A 15,650-nucleotide genomic window follows, 5' to 3' on the forward strand; every position below is an offset into this window, starting at 1 on the left:
TTTTTGTCTAATTAGCCATGTTGAACATACCTAATATAGGACCCAACAATTTTGAATATGCTTAAAAAAATATATTTTTTAATGACCCCCAAAAAATCTGCAAAGTAGCTAAGCCGCAATATTTGAAGCAGGATGTGGTGAGGGACAACTGTACTTTTAGGGGCACACAGGGGGAAACAAATAAGAATTGAGACTCAAGTTGTAAAGTTTTCTCAAAATACAGTGCAACCTTATTTTTCCAACCTAATTGGTTGTTGAACAGAAGGGATAGGGGCAAGGCAGGCTGTGGGTACTTCCTGATGTTTCAAACCACACATCACTTGTCCATTGCTTTCTTTGGACTATTTCTTATTGAACTAACACAACTAAATACAAAACAAAAACAAAAATAAAAAAAAATCACACAAAGTAGCTAATAACAGCACTGAAGATCGATCGGCTCGCCCAAAGGGGATGTGCTGCCGGGCACAAAATGGCCCTGCTGCAGGCACACTATGGGCGGATGAAACTGTCATACACAGTGACAACGTTCATACACAAAAGCGTATTTTTATTTGGTATGTGGTTCATAAATCAAAACATTTGTACGATGGCGGAATCATAAATCAAGGTTTTACTGTAGACGGAATCTGTCATTATTTTTTAAGCCTATACTAAAGTAAGAGGAGATCATTGGCATTGCTTATCCTTAGGCAGATATCAATCAATCAATCAATCAAAGTTTACTTATATAGCCCTAAATCACGAGTGTCTCAAAGGGCTGCACAAGCCACAATGACATCCTCGGCTCAGATCCCACATCAGGGCAAGAAAAAACTCAACCCAATGGGATGACAATGAGAAACCTTGGAGGGGACCGCAGATGTGGGGACCCCCCCGGCCCCTGGGCAACCGGTGCAATGGACGACAAGTGAGATAACTGCTCCTCTTTTTAAAACATAAATCTTAGAAAAATATGCCATTGTCTGAACTGCTTTACTTATATGGAAATGTGTTTGGAATAGAGATGCGCGGATAGGCAATTAATTCATCCGCAACCGCATCACAAAAGTCGTCATCCACCCGCCATCCACCCGAACTAACATTTTATCAAAACCACAACCGCCCGCCACCCGCCCGTTGTTATACATCTAAGGAGACCGATCCAATGCAGCAGAGACATTCAATGCGTGCCACGCATTAATATCTCTTGGCCACGCATTAGAGGCTAAGAGATATTAATGTGTGATAATATTATTTATCATTATTATAATATTATTGTCATTTCCATTAAGAAAGTGTTGACTATTATTGTTATTTTTTTCCCCTGGTCTTTAGTATTCCCTTTTTTAGTTTGTCGCGTACCACGTTTGTTGCCGGCGTTGCCATCTTTTAATTTTTTTCTTCTTCTTCTGTTGTGTTGTGGTGTGCTGTGTCACACCAAATTTCTTCCCCCTACAAACCCCCCCCCCCCCCCCCCTCCCCATTTACTTCCGTGGTCATGTTTCCTCTTACGTCATTGACAGCGATCGATAGCACTTCGGCTTTGACTGCCCGTCGCTGGAAGGATACTTCGTCTTTGACAGCTGCTGGAATCTGAAAAAATCGATTATTTATTTTTTTTGTACAGGAGCGAAACAGGACAGTCGCGTGCCGGTTAAGGATCCCCGGCAACTTTGTGACTTTATTGGACGCAGCCCCGGAAGTAAATGGGGGGGGAGGGGGGTAGGTTTTTGTAGGGGGGAAGAAATTTGGCGTGACAGCTGCAGCAGTGCCTGACGAATAATTGCCTGTTTCAAAGTGTGCTGCTCGTTTTTCGTATGTGGGTAACAACATTTAACTATGTATATATATTTCCGAATTGGTTCAACCGCCACCCGCCCGAATCTATTTAAAATCTATTTTTTTCGTCATGCATCCGCCCGACCCGCGGTTGTGTCCGCAAACCGCGCATCTCTAGTTTGGAATAAATACCCAAAGAAGTATTTCACTTCCTCGTCAGTGACACTTTATGCGGTTGTTAAGGGCCACAACAACTGATTAACTTCACTTCACTTACTGATCATCAACATGGTGGTCATTGTGCCCTGCGGGTGTTTGCTTGAACTGCTTTGATGGACTGAACACAATCATACTTTTTATATGCCAAACTTCTATTAAGCGGTGAGTCAACATACCCCTCGTAATAGTTTTAGTTCCTTTTAGCAGCATCGCGGCCGGCGTCTATTCAATAGCCTATAGAGATAATTGCTGATTTAGCATCACTTCGAACGCCGTAATCATGAACATTTTTGATTGAAATAGTAAGGTTGTTTTAGAAATACGAGCGTACTATTTTATCGCTGAACATTTTCCCTAAAGATATAACGTCTAAAGAACATTAATTATTTTTATTGTTTCTGACCATATATTGTGTTTCTTTTACCTTTTCAATTAATGGCAAAGTGGTCTAGCAGTTTTGAATTGGCTTCACTGTGGTTGGATTTATAGCAACAAATGTTTTGTTTACCTCTTTATATAAACATTGGACATTATCTAGAACAGTGGTTCTTAACCTGGGTTTGATCGAACCCTAGGGGTTCGGTGAGTCGTACTCAGGGGTTCGGCGGAGGTCAAGACACACCCGACTCATCGTGTAAATAAAAACTTCTCCCTATCGGCGTATTACGGATACGGCAACAGCAGAAGTCAGACTGATTTGCAGGTGTGTAATTTGTTGTGAGTTTATGCACTGTGTTGGTTTTGTTCTTTGAACAAGGTGATGTTCATGCACGGTTCATTTTATGCACCAGTGAAAAAAACATGGTAACACTTTAGTATGGGGAACATATTCACTATTAATTAGTTGCTTATTAACATGCAAATTAGTAACATATTGGCTTTTAACTAGTCATTATTAAGTACTTATGAATGCCTTATTCGGCATGACCTCATTATAACCCTAACACTCTAACCCTGGCCCTAAACTGAACCCTAACCCGAACCCTAACCCGAACCAAATAACTCTAAATTAAGTCTTTGTTACTTAGAATATGTTCCCCATACTAAAGTGTTACCAAAAACATATAACTTTGTCTTGAATTTGAAAAAAAAGGAGGGTTCAGTGAATGCACATATGAAACAAGGTTAAGAACCACTGATGTAGAATATAAGCACATGACTATTAAACATACTGGATTGAATTGAATTGTAGTTGTCAAAGTAGTCTTTTTGTTTATTGTTCATACGTGATTATTTATAATAAATGCAACTCTTTAAATATCAGCAATCGTCACACACACACGTCAACCAATGAAAATTTGGCGGGGGCGGATCATGGCAGAAGTGCATTGTGAAAAACATTGGCGGTAACTTATAAAAACTGAGAAGGGCTGAACAAAAATGGCGATTAGGAGTGACAGATTGTTTGGTAAAAAGGTATAGCATGTTCTATATGTTATAGTTATTTGAATGACTCTTACCATAATATGTCACGTTAACATACCGGGCACGTTCTCAGTTGGTTATTTATGCGTCATATAACGTACACTTATTCAGCCTGTTGTTCACTATTCTTTATTTATTTTAAATTGCCTTTCAAATGTCTATTCTTGGGGTTGGATTTTATCAAATAAATTTCCCCAAAAAATGCGACTTATACTCTAGTGCGACTTATACATGTTTTTTTCCTTCTTTAGTATGCATTTTCGGCCGGTGCGACTTATACTCCGGAGCGACTTATATTCCGAAAAATACGGTATTTGTATAGCTAGAGGATTAATAAACGTGTTTACAACTTTCTAAATAAGTTGTGTAACATTAATACAACCCTAGAGACAAGAAATAACAGTCACCTTTACAAGCCGCAAAGTTGAAAGCGCAGTGTCGAGGGACGACTATACAATACCCACTTGGCAGCAGTCAGCCCTAGCATGTTAAATGAGTATTATTAAAGACCAACATGGGGCCACAAAGATCCAAGGGCCATGTTGCTTGTGTCTTATTTTGTAAATGCTGAAAGACAAGAGCCAAACGTATCCAATTCATTGTACAGTTATGCAAAATAGCTGCTTTCAACAAATGTAATTGTTCTTTCCAGGGTTCCTATTGGGCCATAGACACCAACCCTAAAGATGACACAGCACCCAGCAGGCCAAAGAAGAGGCCGCGCTCTGGTGAAAGAGTAAGTTGTGTTTCCACTTGTCTTTGTTAAAGTGTTTAATCAGGGCCGCCCCTCATTCTAGGCAAAACATGTGCTCTGCGTAGGGCCCCCACGATGTATGTTTTGCGGATCGAAGCACATGTAAGATGTCAACTAATTAATTATATGGCACTGCCTATGACATTTTACAGCATACATATTTTTAGCCTCTTCCTGCTCCATCATTGATAATAATATAATGGCACAAACCTTCTTATTGTCTTACATGACGCACAGTATTAATACTGGACTAGTAATTTTGACGTCCTGGTTTGGGGTTGAGCTATAGCAACATGTGCAACTTTGTTTTCATTATTTTCAATTTTTTATTTTGCACTAAAACATAAATTATTGACCAATTTCTTTCATATGAATTCATTTTAGTACAAAACAAGCATAACATGAAACTCAGATTTTGTTGAATTGAAAAGTGTGGGAAAAAAATGTGTAAAGGGGTGAAGGGGACCTCTAAATAAAATTCTAAGGCGCCAACTTAACTGATTGGATTAATGTTTAAAATGGAAAGTTTCTGAGATCGATATGATGCAGGATACAAAGTCTTAATATTGTACGAAAATTCAGTAATGATTGTATATATTTTAGAAATACTTAACTAGTTACATTGTGGAAAATCGATCAATCAATCAATCAAAGTTTATTTATATAGCCTTTAATCACAAGTGTCTCAAAGGGCTGCACAAGATCCCACATCAGGGCAAGAAAAAACTCAACCCAATGGAAACAACGAGAAAACTTGGAGGGGACCGCAGATGTGGGGACCCCCCCGGCCCCCGCCCCCTGGGCGACCGGTGCAATGGATGTCAAGTGGATTTAGTTAGTAATGTGAATTCAACATAATTATAAATGAACAGTTTGGGGTGGCTCATTACCCTATTTTCACGTCTCAGAAATTCATTATTAAGTTAATTTTGTTTACTTCTTGTGTTAATAAGTGTTACCATTTTCTAATAGGAAGAGAAAATAACAAATAATATGTTCTGATTTATGCAGGAAAAAAAAGAAAAGAAAGGCAAAAGATTAAAAAAAAAAGAAAAAGAAGTGCTAACGGCGTTCAAAGTCAATCAATCAATCAAAGTTTATTTATACAGCCCTAAATCAGGTGTGTCTCAAAGGGCTGCACAAGCCACAACGACATCCTCGGCTCAGATCCCACATCACGGCAAGAAAAAACTCAACCCAATGGGATACAATGAGAAATCTTAGAGGGGACCGCAGATGTGGGGACCCCCTCACCCTGGGCGACCGGTGCTATGGATGTCGAGTAGATCTAGTTAATAGTGTGAGAGTCCAGTCCTTGGTGGGGCCAGCAGGGGATCATCTTGACTGGAGACAAGTCAGCAGCGCAGAGACGTCATCAACTGATGCACAGATGAGTGGTCCACCCCGGGTCCCGACTTTGAACAGCTAGCGCCTCATCTGCGGTCACCTAATCTGTGCCCACCCTCTCCTGCGTGGAGAGGGTGGGGGCACAGATTAGGTAACCGTAGAGCAGAAAAGAGACAGCAGATCAACTGGTCTAAAAGGGGTGTCTATTTAAAGGCTAGAGTATACAAATGAGTTTTAAGATGGGACTTAAATGCTTCTACTGAGGTAGCATCTCTAACTGTTACCTGGAGGGCATTCCAGAGTACTGGAGCCCGAACAGAAAACGCTCTATAGCCCGCAGACTTTTTTTGGGCTCTGGGAACCACTAATAAGCCGGGGTTCTTTGAACGCAGATTTCTTGCCGGGACATATGGTACAATACAATCAGCAAGATAGGATGGAGCCAGACCGTTTAGTATTTTATTTGTAAGTAGTAAAACCATGAAGTCGCATCTTAAGTGCACAGGAAGCCAGTGCAGGTGAGCCGGTACAGGCGTAATATGATCAAACTTTCTTGTTCTTGTCAAAAGTCTAGCAGCCGCATTTTGTACCAACTGTTATATCAGTGGTTCTCAAACTTTTTTTTGTCATCCCCCACTTTGGACAAGGGGGAGTTTTCAAGCCCCACCTGCCCCCATCGCCCCAACAGAACGCTAATGCCAAGCTTAACATTTTCAAATTTATCGAACATCAAGTAACATCAAGTTTTATATATTCAAACTCAATAACATAAAATAAAATCAAGTTCAATAATAAATAAAATAACTGTGCAGCTGTGGTATAACTTGCATCAAGTTCAATATCAAATAAAATAACTTGCATCAATTCAATAATAAATAAAACAAAAGTGTTATAACTTGCATCAAGTTCAATAATAAATCAAAAAAAGTGTTATAACTTGCATCAAGTTCAATAATAAATCAAATAAAAGTGTTATAACTTGCATCAAGTTCAATAATAAATCAAATAACTTGCATCAAGTTCAATAATAAATAAAACAAAAGTGTTATAACTTGCATCAAGTTCAATAATAAATAAAACAAAAGTGTTATAACTTGCATCAAGTTCAATAATAAATCAAAAAAAGTGTTATAACTTGCATCAAGTTCAATAATAAATCAAATAAAAGTGTTATAACTTGCATCAAGTTCAATAATAAATAAAACAAAAGTGTTATAACTTGCATCAAGTTCAATAATAAATCAAATAAAAGTGTTATAACTTGCATCAAGTTCAATAATAAATCAAATAAAAGTGTTATAACTTGCATCAAGTTCAATAATAAATGAAACAAAAGTGTTATAACTTGCATCAAGTTCAATAATAAATCAAAAAAAGTGTTATAACTTGCATCAAGTTCAATAATAAATCAAATAAAAGTGTTATGACTTGCATCAAGTTCAATAATAAATCAAATAAAAGTGTTATAACTTGCATCAAGTTCAATAATAAATCAAATAACTTGCATCAAGTTCAATAATAAATAAAACAAAAGTGTTATAACTTGCATCAAGTTCAATAATAAATAAAACAAAAGTGTTATAACTTGCATCAAGTTCAATAATAAATCAAAAAAGGTGTTATAACTTGCATCAAGTTCAATAATAAATCAAATAAAAGTGTTATAACTTGCATCAAGTTCAATAATAAATAAAACAAAAGTGTTATAACTTGCATCAAGTTCAATAATACATCAAAAAAAGTGTTATAACTTGCATCAAGTTCAATAATAAATAAAACAAAAGTGTTATAACTTGCATAAAGTTCAATAATAAATCAAAAAAAGTGTTATAACTTGCATCAAATTCAATAATAAATCAAATAAAAGTGTTATAACTTGCATCAAGTTCAATAATAAATGAAAATAAAAGTGCCACTTTGCAATCTTTGCCAAAAAAAGGAGGACAGGGCAAGTGAACATGAGTTTTACAGTACTCCAGCATTAGTGGCTGCAATGAGCCTGTTTTGCACTGCACAGCTTTTCAAATCGGGGTTGTAGGCTTGACACGGCCACTGTTAAAACCTCATTGAATTCGGGGCTGAGCTGCCTTGACGCGAGTGTTTCCCGGTGAATGACACATTGTGTCCGATGCGCATTTGGCGCAACCCTTTTTATTAGAGCCTGCAGCCCGTTTCTTGACTTTGCCATGCGCGCCATCAGAGCAAAAGCCCACACAGTTTTCCCATTTAAAGGCCTACTGAAACCCACTACTACCGACCACGCAGTCTGATAGTTTATATATCAATGATGAAATCTTAACATTATAACACATGCCAATACGGCCGGGTTAACTTATAAAGTGACATTTTAAATTTGCCGCTAAACTTCCGGTTCGAAACGCCTCTGAGGATGACGTATGCGCGTGACGTAGCCCGGGGAACACGGGTATGCCTTCCACATTGAAGCCAATATGAAAAAGCTCTGTTTTCATTTCATAATTCCACAGTATTCTGGACATCTGTGTTCGTGAATCTGTTTCAATCATGTTCATTGCATTATGGAGAAGGAAGCTGGGCAAGCAAAGAAGAAAGTTGTCGGTGCGAAATGGACGTATTTTTCGAACGTAGTCAGCCACAACAGTACACAGCCGGCGCTTCTTTGTTTACATTCCCGAAAGATGCAGTCAAGATGGAAGAACTCGGATAACAGAGACTCTAACCAGGAGGACTTTTGACTTCGATACACAGACGCCTGTAGAGAACTGGGACAACACAGACTCTTACCAGGATTACTTTTATTTGGATGACAAAAACGCAGACGTGCTACTGTGAGTATGCAGCTTTGGCTTCTAAACATTTGATCGCTTGACCGTATGTGCGCAACTTTTTTTTGCGTATGTACATAACTTTTTTAAAATACATAAGCTTTATGAACCTTGGGTTAGGTGAACGGTCTTTTGGGCTGAGTGATTGTGTGTGTTGATCAGGTGTTTGAATTGTATTGGCGTGTTCTATGGAGCTAGGAGCTAGCAGCTAGCATAACACGTACCGTATCGTACGTGCGCGTCACGTACGTAACTTTTTAAAAATATATAAGCTTTATGAACCTTGGGTTAGGTGAACGGTCTTTTGGGCTGAGTGATTGTGTGTGTTGATCAGGTGTTTGAATTGTATTGGCGTGTTCTATGGAGCTAGGAGCTAGCATAGGAGCTAGGAGCTAGCATAACACGTACCGTACCGTACGTGCGCGTCACGTACGTAACTTTTTAAAAATATATAAGCTTTATGAACCTTGGGTTAGGTGAACGGTCTTTTGGGCTGAGTGATTGTGTGTGTTGATCAGGTGTTTGAATTGTATTGGCGTGTTCTATGGAGCTAGGAGCTAGCAGAGGAGCTAGGAGCTAGCATAACAAACACGCAGGTGTTTTTATGCAGGATTAATTTGTGGCATGTTAAATATAAGCCTGGTTGTGTTGTGGCTAATAGAGTATATATATGTCTTGTGTTTATTTACTGTTGTAGTCATTCCCAGCTGAATATCAGGTCACCCCCGGCTCTCACAGCATCTTCCCTATCTGAATAGCTTCAACTCCCCACTAGTCCTTCACTTGCACTTTACTCATCCACAAATCTTTCATCCTCGCTCAAATTAATGGGGAAATTGTCGCTTTCTCGGTCCGAATCTCTCTCACTTCATGCGGCCATCATTGTAAACAATAGGGAACTTTGCGTATATGTTCAATTGACTACGTCACGCTACTTCCGGTAGGGGCAAGCCTTTTTTTTATCAGATACCAAAAGTTGCAATCTTTATCGTCGTTGTTCTATACTAAATCCTTTCAGCAAAAATATGGCAATATCGCGAAATGATCAAGTATGACACATAGAATAGATCTGCTATCCCCGTTTAAATAAAAAAAAATCATTTCAGTAGGCCTTTAAGGTCGTGTTCTTTGAGGAATCTGTCCATTATCTTGAACAGCTCATCAGCAGTGGCTCTATTTTTGATGTATTTGCAAAACAGCAAATCCTCGCACAGTGACTCGCCATTCACAAAGCTTCCGCTTAGCCCCGCCCCCATTAGTTACTGTTGCTGTCTGTCAAACTTTCCATCCTACCTAGAAATGTAAAGCATACAGGAAAAATAAGTAATTTACATTTATCTATATAGCGGATTTCACAGACAGAATCACAAAGTGATTTCCAGTGTGTATAGAAAATGAAAGCATAGTAAAAAAAAAAATCAAAGAATATAATAAAAAAAAAATAAAAAAAAATCAAAGTGAAATTTCCTCCCGTTCCTCGCGCCCCACCTGTCATGTCTCTATTCCCCACCAGTGGGGCGCGCCCCACACTTTGAGAAACGCTGTGTTATATTATGATTTTTCTTCTATTTTTTTAAATACTTCATTTTGGTCTTCATCACATGGTAGTTCTTTGGTCAAAATTGTGCATAGAGCTTGCTGTAAAGACCTAACGTTCCTTTTTAAGAGTTGTTTGATGCAAATGAAGCCCTCCTTACCACGACCCCTCATGCTGACTGGACCTCGGTACCTGCCACGACAGCCTTGATTTGTAGTTGTTGTTTTATTTTGGTTGGCGAAGACCGTATGGAATATGGACACTGGTTATCGCCACCAGCCATCTCCTTTTTATTTGACTTTGACAACAACACCACATCTCAGATGGTATAGCGAGAGCAGCGGCTCACTGTGTTTTGTTGTCGGCTCAAGGAGGAGACGATGCGGGCGGAGAGAGAAAGGAAGGAAGCCAGGCTGAAAATCTGGTACGGCACGCTGGCAACGGTTAAACTTCTACTGACTCTGTATCTCTCCAATGCTAAATCCTGGACGTATACACGTGTATATTGACAATAAAATTATTCTCTATTCTCTATCATATTAATACTTTTTACTGCACTGCTGCTTTGTAAACAATAGAGGCTCGAGCCGGCTATACAGTAAGCTACGCTACGAGTTACATCGCAAACGTAATGGATTATTGTTACGTGTACAGAGGGGGGAGGGAGGTTGTTTTAGCTCTCTTTAATAATATATATACACAATTGATCTATAAACAATAAATTAAGTGTGTAATCCAAACTATGTGTGTGGTGTGCGACTATGTGTGTAAATTAACTGTAGTGTTACCAGAAGTGTTGAGCGCGAGGCGGAAGTCCAAGAGGGGAAAGCTGACTCGGAGGTCCGTGAGAACAGGCAGGAAGAGCAGAGCAGAGAGCAGAGCAGCTTTATTTGTCCATTCTTAACATGTACAAGACACATAAGAACTGAAATTACATTTTCGGCACAATCCCGCTAAGAGCAGACATATGTTACAGGGAGACAAGACGGGACCGCCAACGGATCAGCCACTTAGGGCGCTCCTTAAAAAGGTGGGAAAAAGGTGGCAGTGGTGAAGGCGTTACCACCCTCACCAAGAGGCAAGACAGAAAAAAAAGGAAGTCGGGGCAATAGCGAGGCGTCAAAGTCCGTGTCCAGGCGGGAGGTCGAGATCCAAAAGGCAGCCAGAGAAGCAGAGGGAACACAGGGAGACGAGACACACATCTTGTGACACGGGAACGGAGGTTTGCTGCTGGAACGACACGACGCAGGACAACGCACAATGAAACACGGAGGAGGAGAAAACACAGAGAGGAAGAGAACAGAGCTTGATATGAGTTGGCTTACTGTACAAAAACAGGAAACTACGTTCTGGCCCGGAACGCAGGTCTGCACTGCCTTAAGTTAAAGTTAAAGTACCAATGATAAGAAGCCCAGGACGCTCATCAATGACAGGTGTGATGAGTGCTGATTGATTGCAGCTGTGCACCGGCGCAGGTGCGCTCTTGGAGGTGCAGTCAGCAGAGCGCACAGACGAGTGCGCATTGGAATGCGCCCGGGGCGTGACAATTATAATACTAACTGGTCCATTGCCAGAAACAATAGACACTGATCCAATTAGACTTAGACTTCCTTTTTATTGTCATTCAAATTTGAACTTTACAGTACAGATAACAACGAAATTTCCTTTCATTAGCCCATGGTAGTGCAGGATAAAAAGCAATAAGGAGCATATATGAATAATTAAATAGATTACTGTACAGATAAATATATTGCACTTTTTCATATGCATCCACGTTTATGGATGTATGTTATATTGTCTTTTTTATTCCAGCGAGTTAATCCATTTTGGGGGGAGTTGAGGGGATAATTATGATGCGTTCAAGAGTCTTACGGCCTGAGGGAAGAAGCTGTTACAGAACCTGGAGGTTCTGCTTCGGAGGCTGCGGAACCTCTTTCTAGAGTGCAGCAGTGAAAACAGTCCTTGGTGGGGGTGGGAGGAGTCTTTGCAGATTTTCTGAGCCCTGGTCAGGCAGCGGCTTTTTGCGATCTCTTGGATAGGAGGAAAAGGAGTCCTGATGATCTTTTGCGCCGTCCTCACCACTCTGGAGAGACTTCCAGTCTGAGGCACTGCAGGCTCCAGTCCAGACAGAGATGCTGTTGGTCAGCAGGCTCTCTATAGTGCCTCTGTAGAATGTGGTGAGAATGGGGGAGGGAGCTGTGCTCTAAAAATAGTTTTGAGGAAAATAATTATTTATTTTGCCAGAGGACGGTGATGCTATTCTCTTACGGTAGATGGCTAAGCGAGCTACACAACAAATAGAGCTAACATTGCTAACGTATCATTCAGACATTTGTGTCGTTCATGTTTTTGTGAAGGTCTGTGGTTGAAACAGAACTTTTATGAGCACACACTCGAAGCGACCTCTTCACAGTTGAAGGCACATTGCCACAAGTCATAAAAGTGAAGTAAGGCACTTACTGGAAGTTTGTTTTCATTTTTCATTTTCATGTTTATTTCGAATATGTAGACAAAACAAAAACAACAAATTTTGAAAAAACAACAACAAAAAAGCCATTCAAGAATGAATAACAAAAACAACAATAATAATAATAATAATAGTAATAATAAAAAGCAAAAGAAACAAGAAATGAAAATAAACATTTAATGTAAACATATCCGAAAAGGAGTGAGAAGAAGTAAAAACTTATGTACTCCCACCCCTCTTATTACTTACTGTATGTTTAATAATAATAATAATAATAGTATATAAAAATGTTATGTCACATAAATACATATACACACATAAGTACGTACACATATATACATACATACACACATACATATATACATATATATATATATATACATATACATATATATACATGTACATCCACAACACACATTTAACAACTATGAATGTGACACAACAGCGTGTATACATAGTATACATATACATACACATACAAACCCACTGACTCTTAGTGCAGTTCACTATATCCTGTGAACAATATATTTTTGTACATTCTTTTAAAAACATTGATGCTTGGACTTTGCTTATGTACTTCGCTCAGATTGTTCCACAACTTGACACCTGTGATGGAAATGCGAAAACTTTTCATGGTGGAATTTCTCATCTGAATTTTAAAATTGAGTTCTCTCCTCAAACTATGCCCCCCCTCACGTTCACTAAACATGTTTTGAATGTTCAGTGGTAACAAATGGTTCCTAGCCCTGTACATAGTTATTGCTGTTTGATATGAGACAATGTCGGTGAATTTTAATAATTTAGACTGTAGAAATAGTGCATTGGTGTGTTCCAGATAGCCGACCTTGTGAATGGTCCTTACTGCTCTTTTTTGTAAAATGATTAGTGACTGTAACGAACTTTTGTAATTGTTACCCCAGACTTCAGTACAGTAGTTTAAGTATGGCAAGACTAAAGAACAGTAGAGAGTGTGGAGTGACTTATGATCCAGAACCTGCTTTGCTTTGTTTATGACTGCTATACTTCTTGCTACTTTGGATTTTACATGTGTAATATGTGCTTTCCAGCTGAGCTTGTGGAGTGACTTGTGCTGGTTAAAGCAACAAACAGAACATTTTTCTTCATTGGGTTTCATCGTGGAAATGTTGTGGTACACCCGGTCCTTGAAGAAAGATCGGGTAAATATTCTACCCTATATGGATAATCCCCTGACGTCACAGGTCAGTTCCCAAAAAGCTTGTCTGGAGTAAATGTGTGAAGGAAGTCAAGATTGTTTTACGAATATCTACGCAATGCCTCAACGGTTTGATCCCAAATACACATAGGCAGGTACTAATAGGTAAGGCAAGCTGGATTTGCATAATAGGGCTCCTTTAAAATGAATTGATAAATGTAGATCAATTAAAAAAAAAATCATAAAAATAAACATGCTAATCGTAGATCAATTAAAAAAAAAATCATACAAATAAACATATGCTTGTACTTTGTGATCATCCCTGCCAAGTGTGCAGTTCTTGTGCGGTCTGTCTGCAGGATCATTTTGAAGGAATGTGCGTCGACACAAACTTGGTACTAATATACACTTGACCCCTGGGGTCAAAGGTTAAGGTCAGGTTGACCTTACATGCCTAACATTTCTCATGAAGGTGTTCTAAGGAACTCCCGCAGATGAATTCCAATTCATGCATCAGCGTCTATGAAACTTAGACCAATTTTGTTATCTTGTCTGGAAATCCATTTATTAATGTATTTCTTTACATAAACATGGACATACTACATTGACATACTCCAGATATAAGGGCCATTTACAGCATGTGGCTCGTCTTTGTATTAGGATAGCGTGTCTCAGATGGTAGAGCGGCCAGCTTCCGCCATCCTAGTCAAGGCTGTTGTGTCCTTGCACAAGACACTTCACCCACCTTGCTCCCACGCTGGTGTATAGTATGACTATTTGGTGGTGTTCGGAGGGGCCACTTCCGTCAGTCTACCCCGGGGCAGCTGGGGCTACAAATGTACCTTACCACCATAGAGGGTTCTCTATTATATGTGAAGCGTTATATAGATTTAAAATGAGCCCGCCCCCCAAAATAATATAATAAAATGGGAAAAATTTAGAAAAAAGTTAAATTGTCGCCCCTTGTTTGAAATATTTTTAAATGTTTTCTTTATATATATATATATATATATATATATATATATATATATATATATATATATATATATATATATATATATATATATATATATATATATATATGTACATACACACTATGTTGCCAAAAGTATTTGGCCACCTGCCTTGACTCACCTATGAACTTGAAGTGCCATCCCATGGAATTGTCCAAAATGTTTTGGTATCCTGTAGCATTCAAAGTTCCTTTTACTGCAACTATGGGGCCAAGCCCAACTCCTGAAAAACAACCCCACACCATAATTCCTCCGAATTTCCCACTCGGCACAATGCAGTCCGAAATGTAGCGTTCTCCTGGCAACCTCCAAACCCAGACTGGTCCATCAGAATGCCAGAAGGAAAAGTGTGATTCATCACTCCAGAGAAGGCGTCTCCACTGCTCTTTAGTCCAGTGGCAACGTGCTTTACACCACTGCATCCCACGCTTTGCATCGGACTTGGTGATGTATGGCTTAGATGCAGCTGCTCGGCCATGGAAACCCATTCCATGAAGCTCTCTGCGTACTGTACGTGGGCTAATTGGAAGTTCACATGAACTTTGGAGCTCTGTAACAACTGACTGTGCAGAAAGTCTTTGCACTATGCGCTTCAGCGTCCGCTAACCCCTCTCCGTCAGTGTACGTGGCCTACCACTTTGTGGCTGACTTGCTGTTGTTCCCAAACTCTTCACTTTTCTTATAATAAAAGTTGACTTTGGAATATTTAGGAACGAGGCAATTTCACGACTGGGTTTGTTGCACAGGTGGCATCCTATGACAGTTCCACGCTGGAAATCACTGAGAGCGGCCCATTCTTTCACAAATGTTTGTAGAAACAGTCTCCATGCCTAAGTGCTTGATTTTATACACCGGGCCAAGTGATTAGGACACCTGATTCTCATCATTTGGATGGATGGCCAAATACTTTTGGCAATATAGTGTATATATATTTTATTTTTAATTTTTTAATTTTATATATTTCTTTATTTTTTTTATATATTATTTTATATTACATGTTTTTGGCTTAATTTAAGTGTTATATTACGTTTTCATTATGTTTGTATTACAGTGCAGCATTTGTCTTATTTTCTATTATTATGTTGTGGTGATTGATAAAGATTCCAGGTTAACGAACAACAACATGCGACTAATCTTGGCGCTATCCTC

General features: G+C 39.2%; 1 protein-coding gene across 9 annotated transcripts in view; it reads left to right on the plus strand.

Moving 5' to 3' along the window:
- The window catches only part of LOC133654230 (forkhead box protein J3-like), a 296,340-nt gene that overhangs the window by 177,018 nt on the left and 103,672 nt on the right, over positions 1-15,650 (plus strand). For all 9 annotated transcript variants that reach the window (XM_062054406.1, XM_062054407.1, XM_062054408.1 and 6 more), the window contains one exon: positions 4,058-4,141. In XM_062054406.1, coding sequence (XP_061910390.1) covers positions 4,058-4,141 — 84 coding nt within the window. The remainder of the gene's footprint in view (positions 1-4,057; positions 4,142-15,650) is intronic.

Source organism: Entelurus aequoreus, linkage group LG07 (assembly GCF_033978785.1).
Source record: "Entelurus aequoreus isolate RoL-2023_Sb linkage group LG07, RoL_Eaeq_v1.1, whole genome shotgun sequence".
Classification (NCBI taxonomy): domain Eukaryota; kingdom Metazoa; phylum Chordata; class Actinopteri; order Syngnathiformes; family Syngnathidae; genus Entelurus; species Entelurus aequoreus.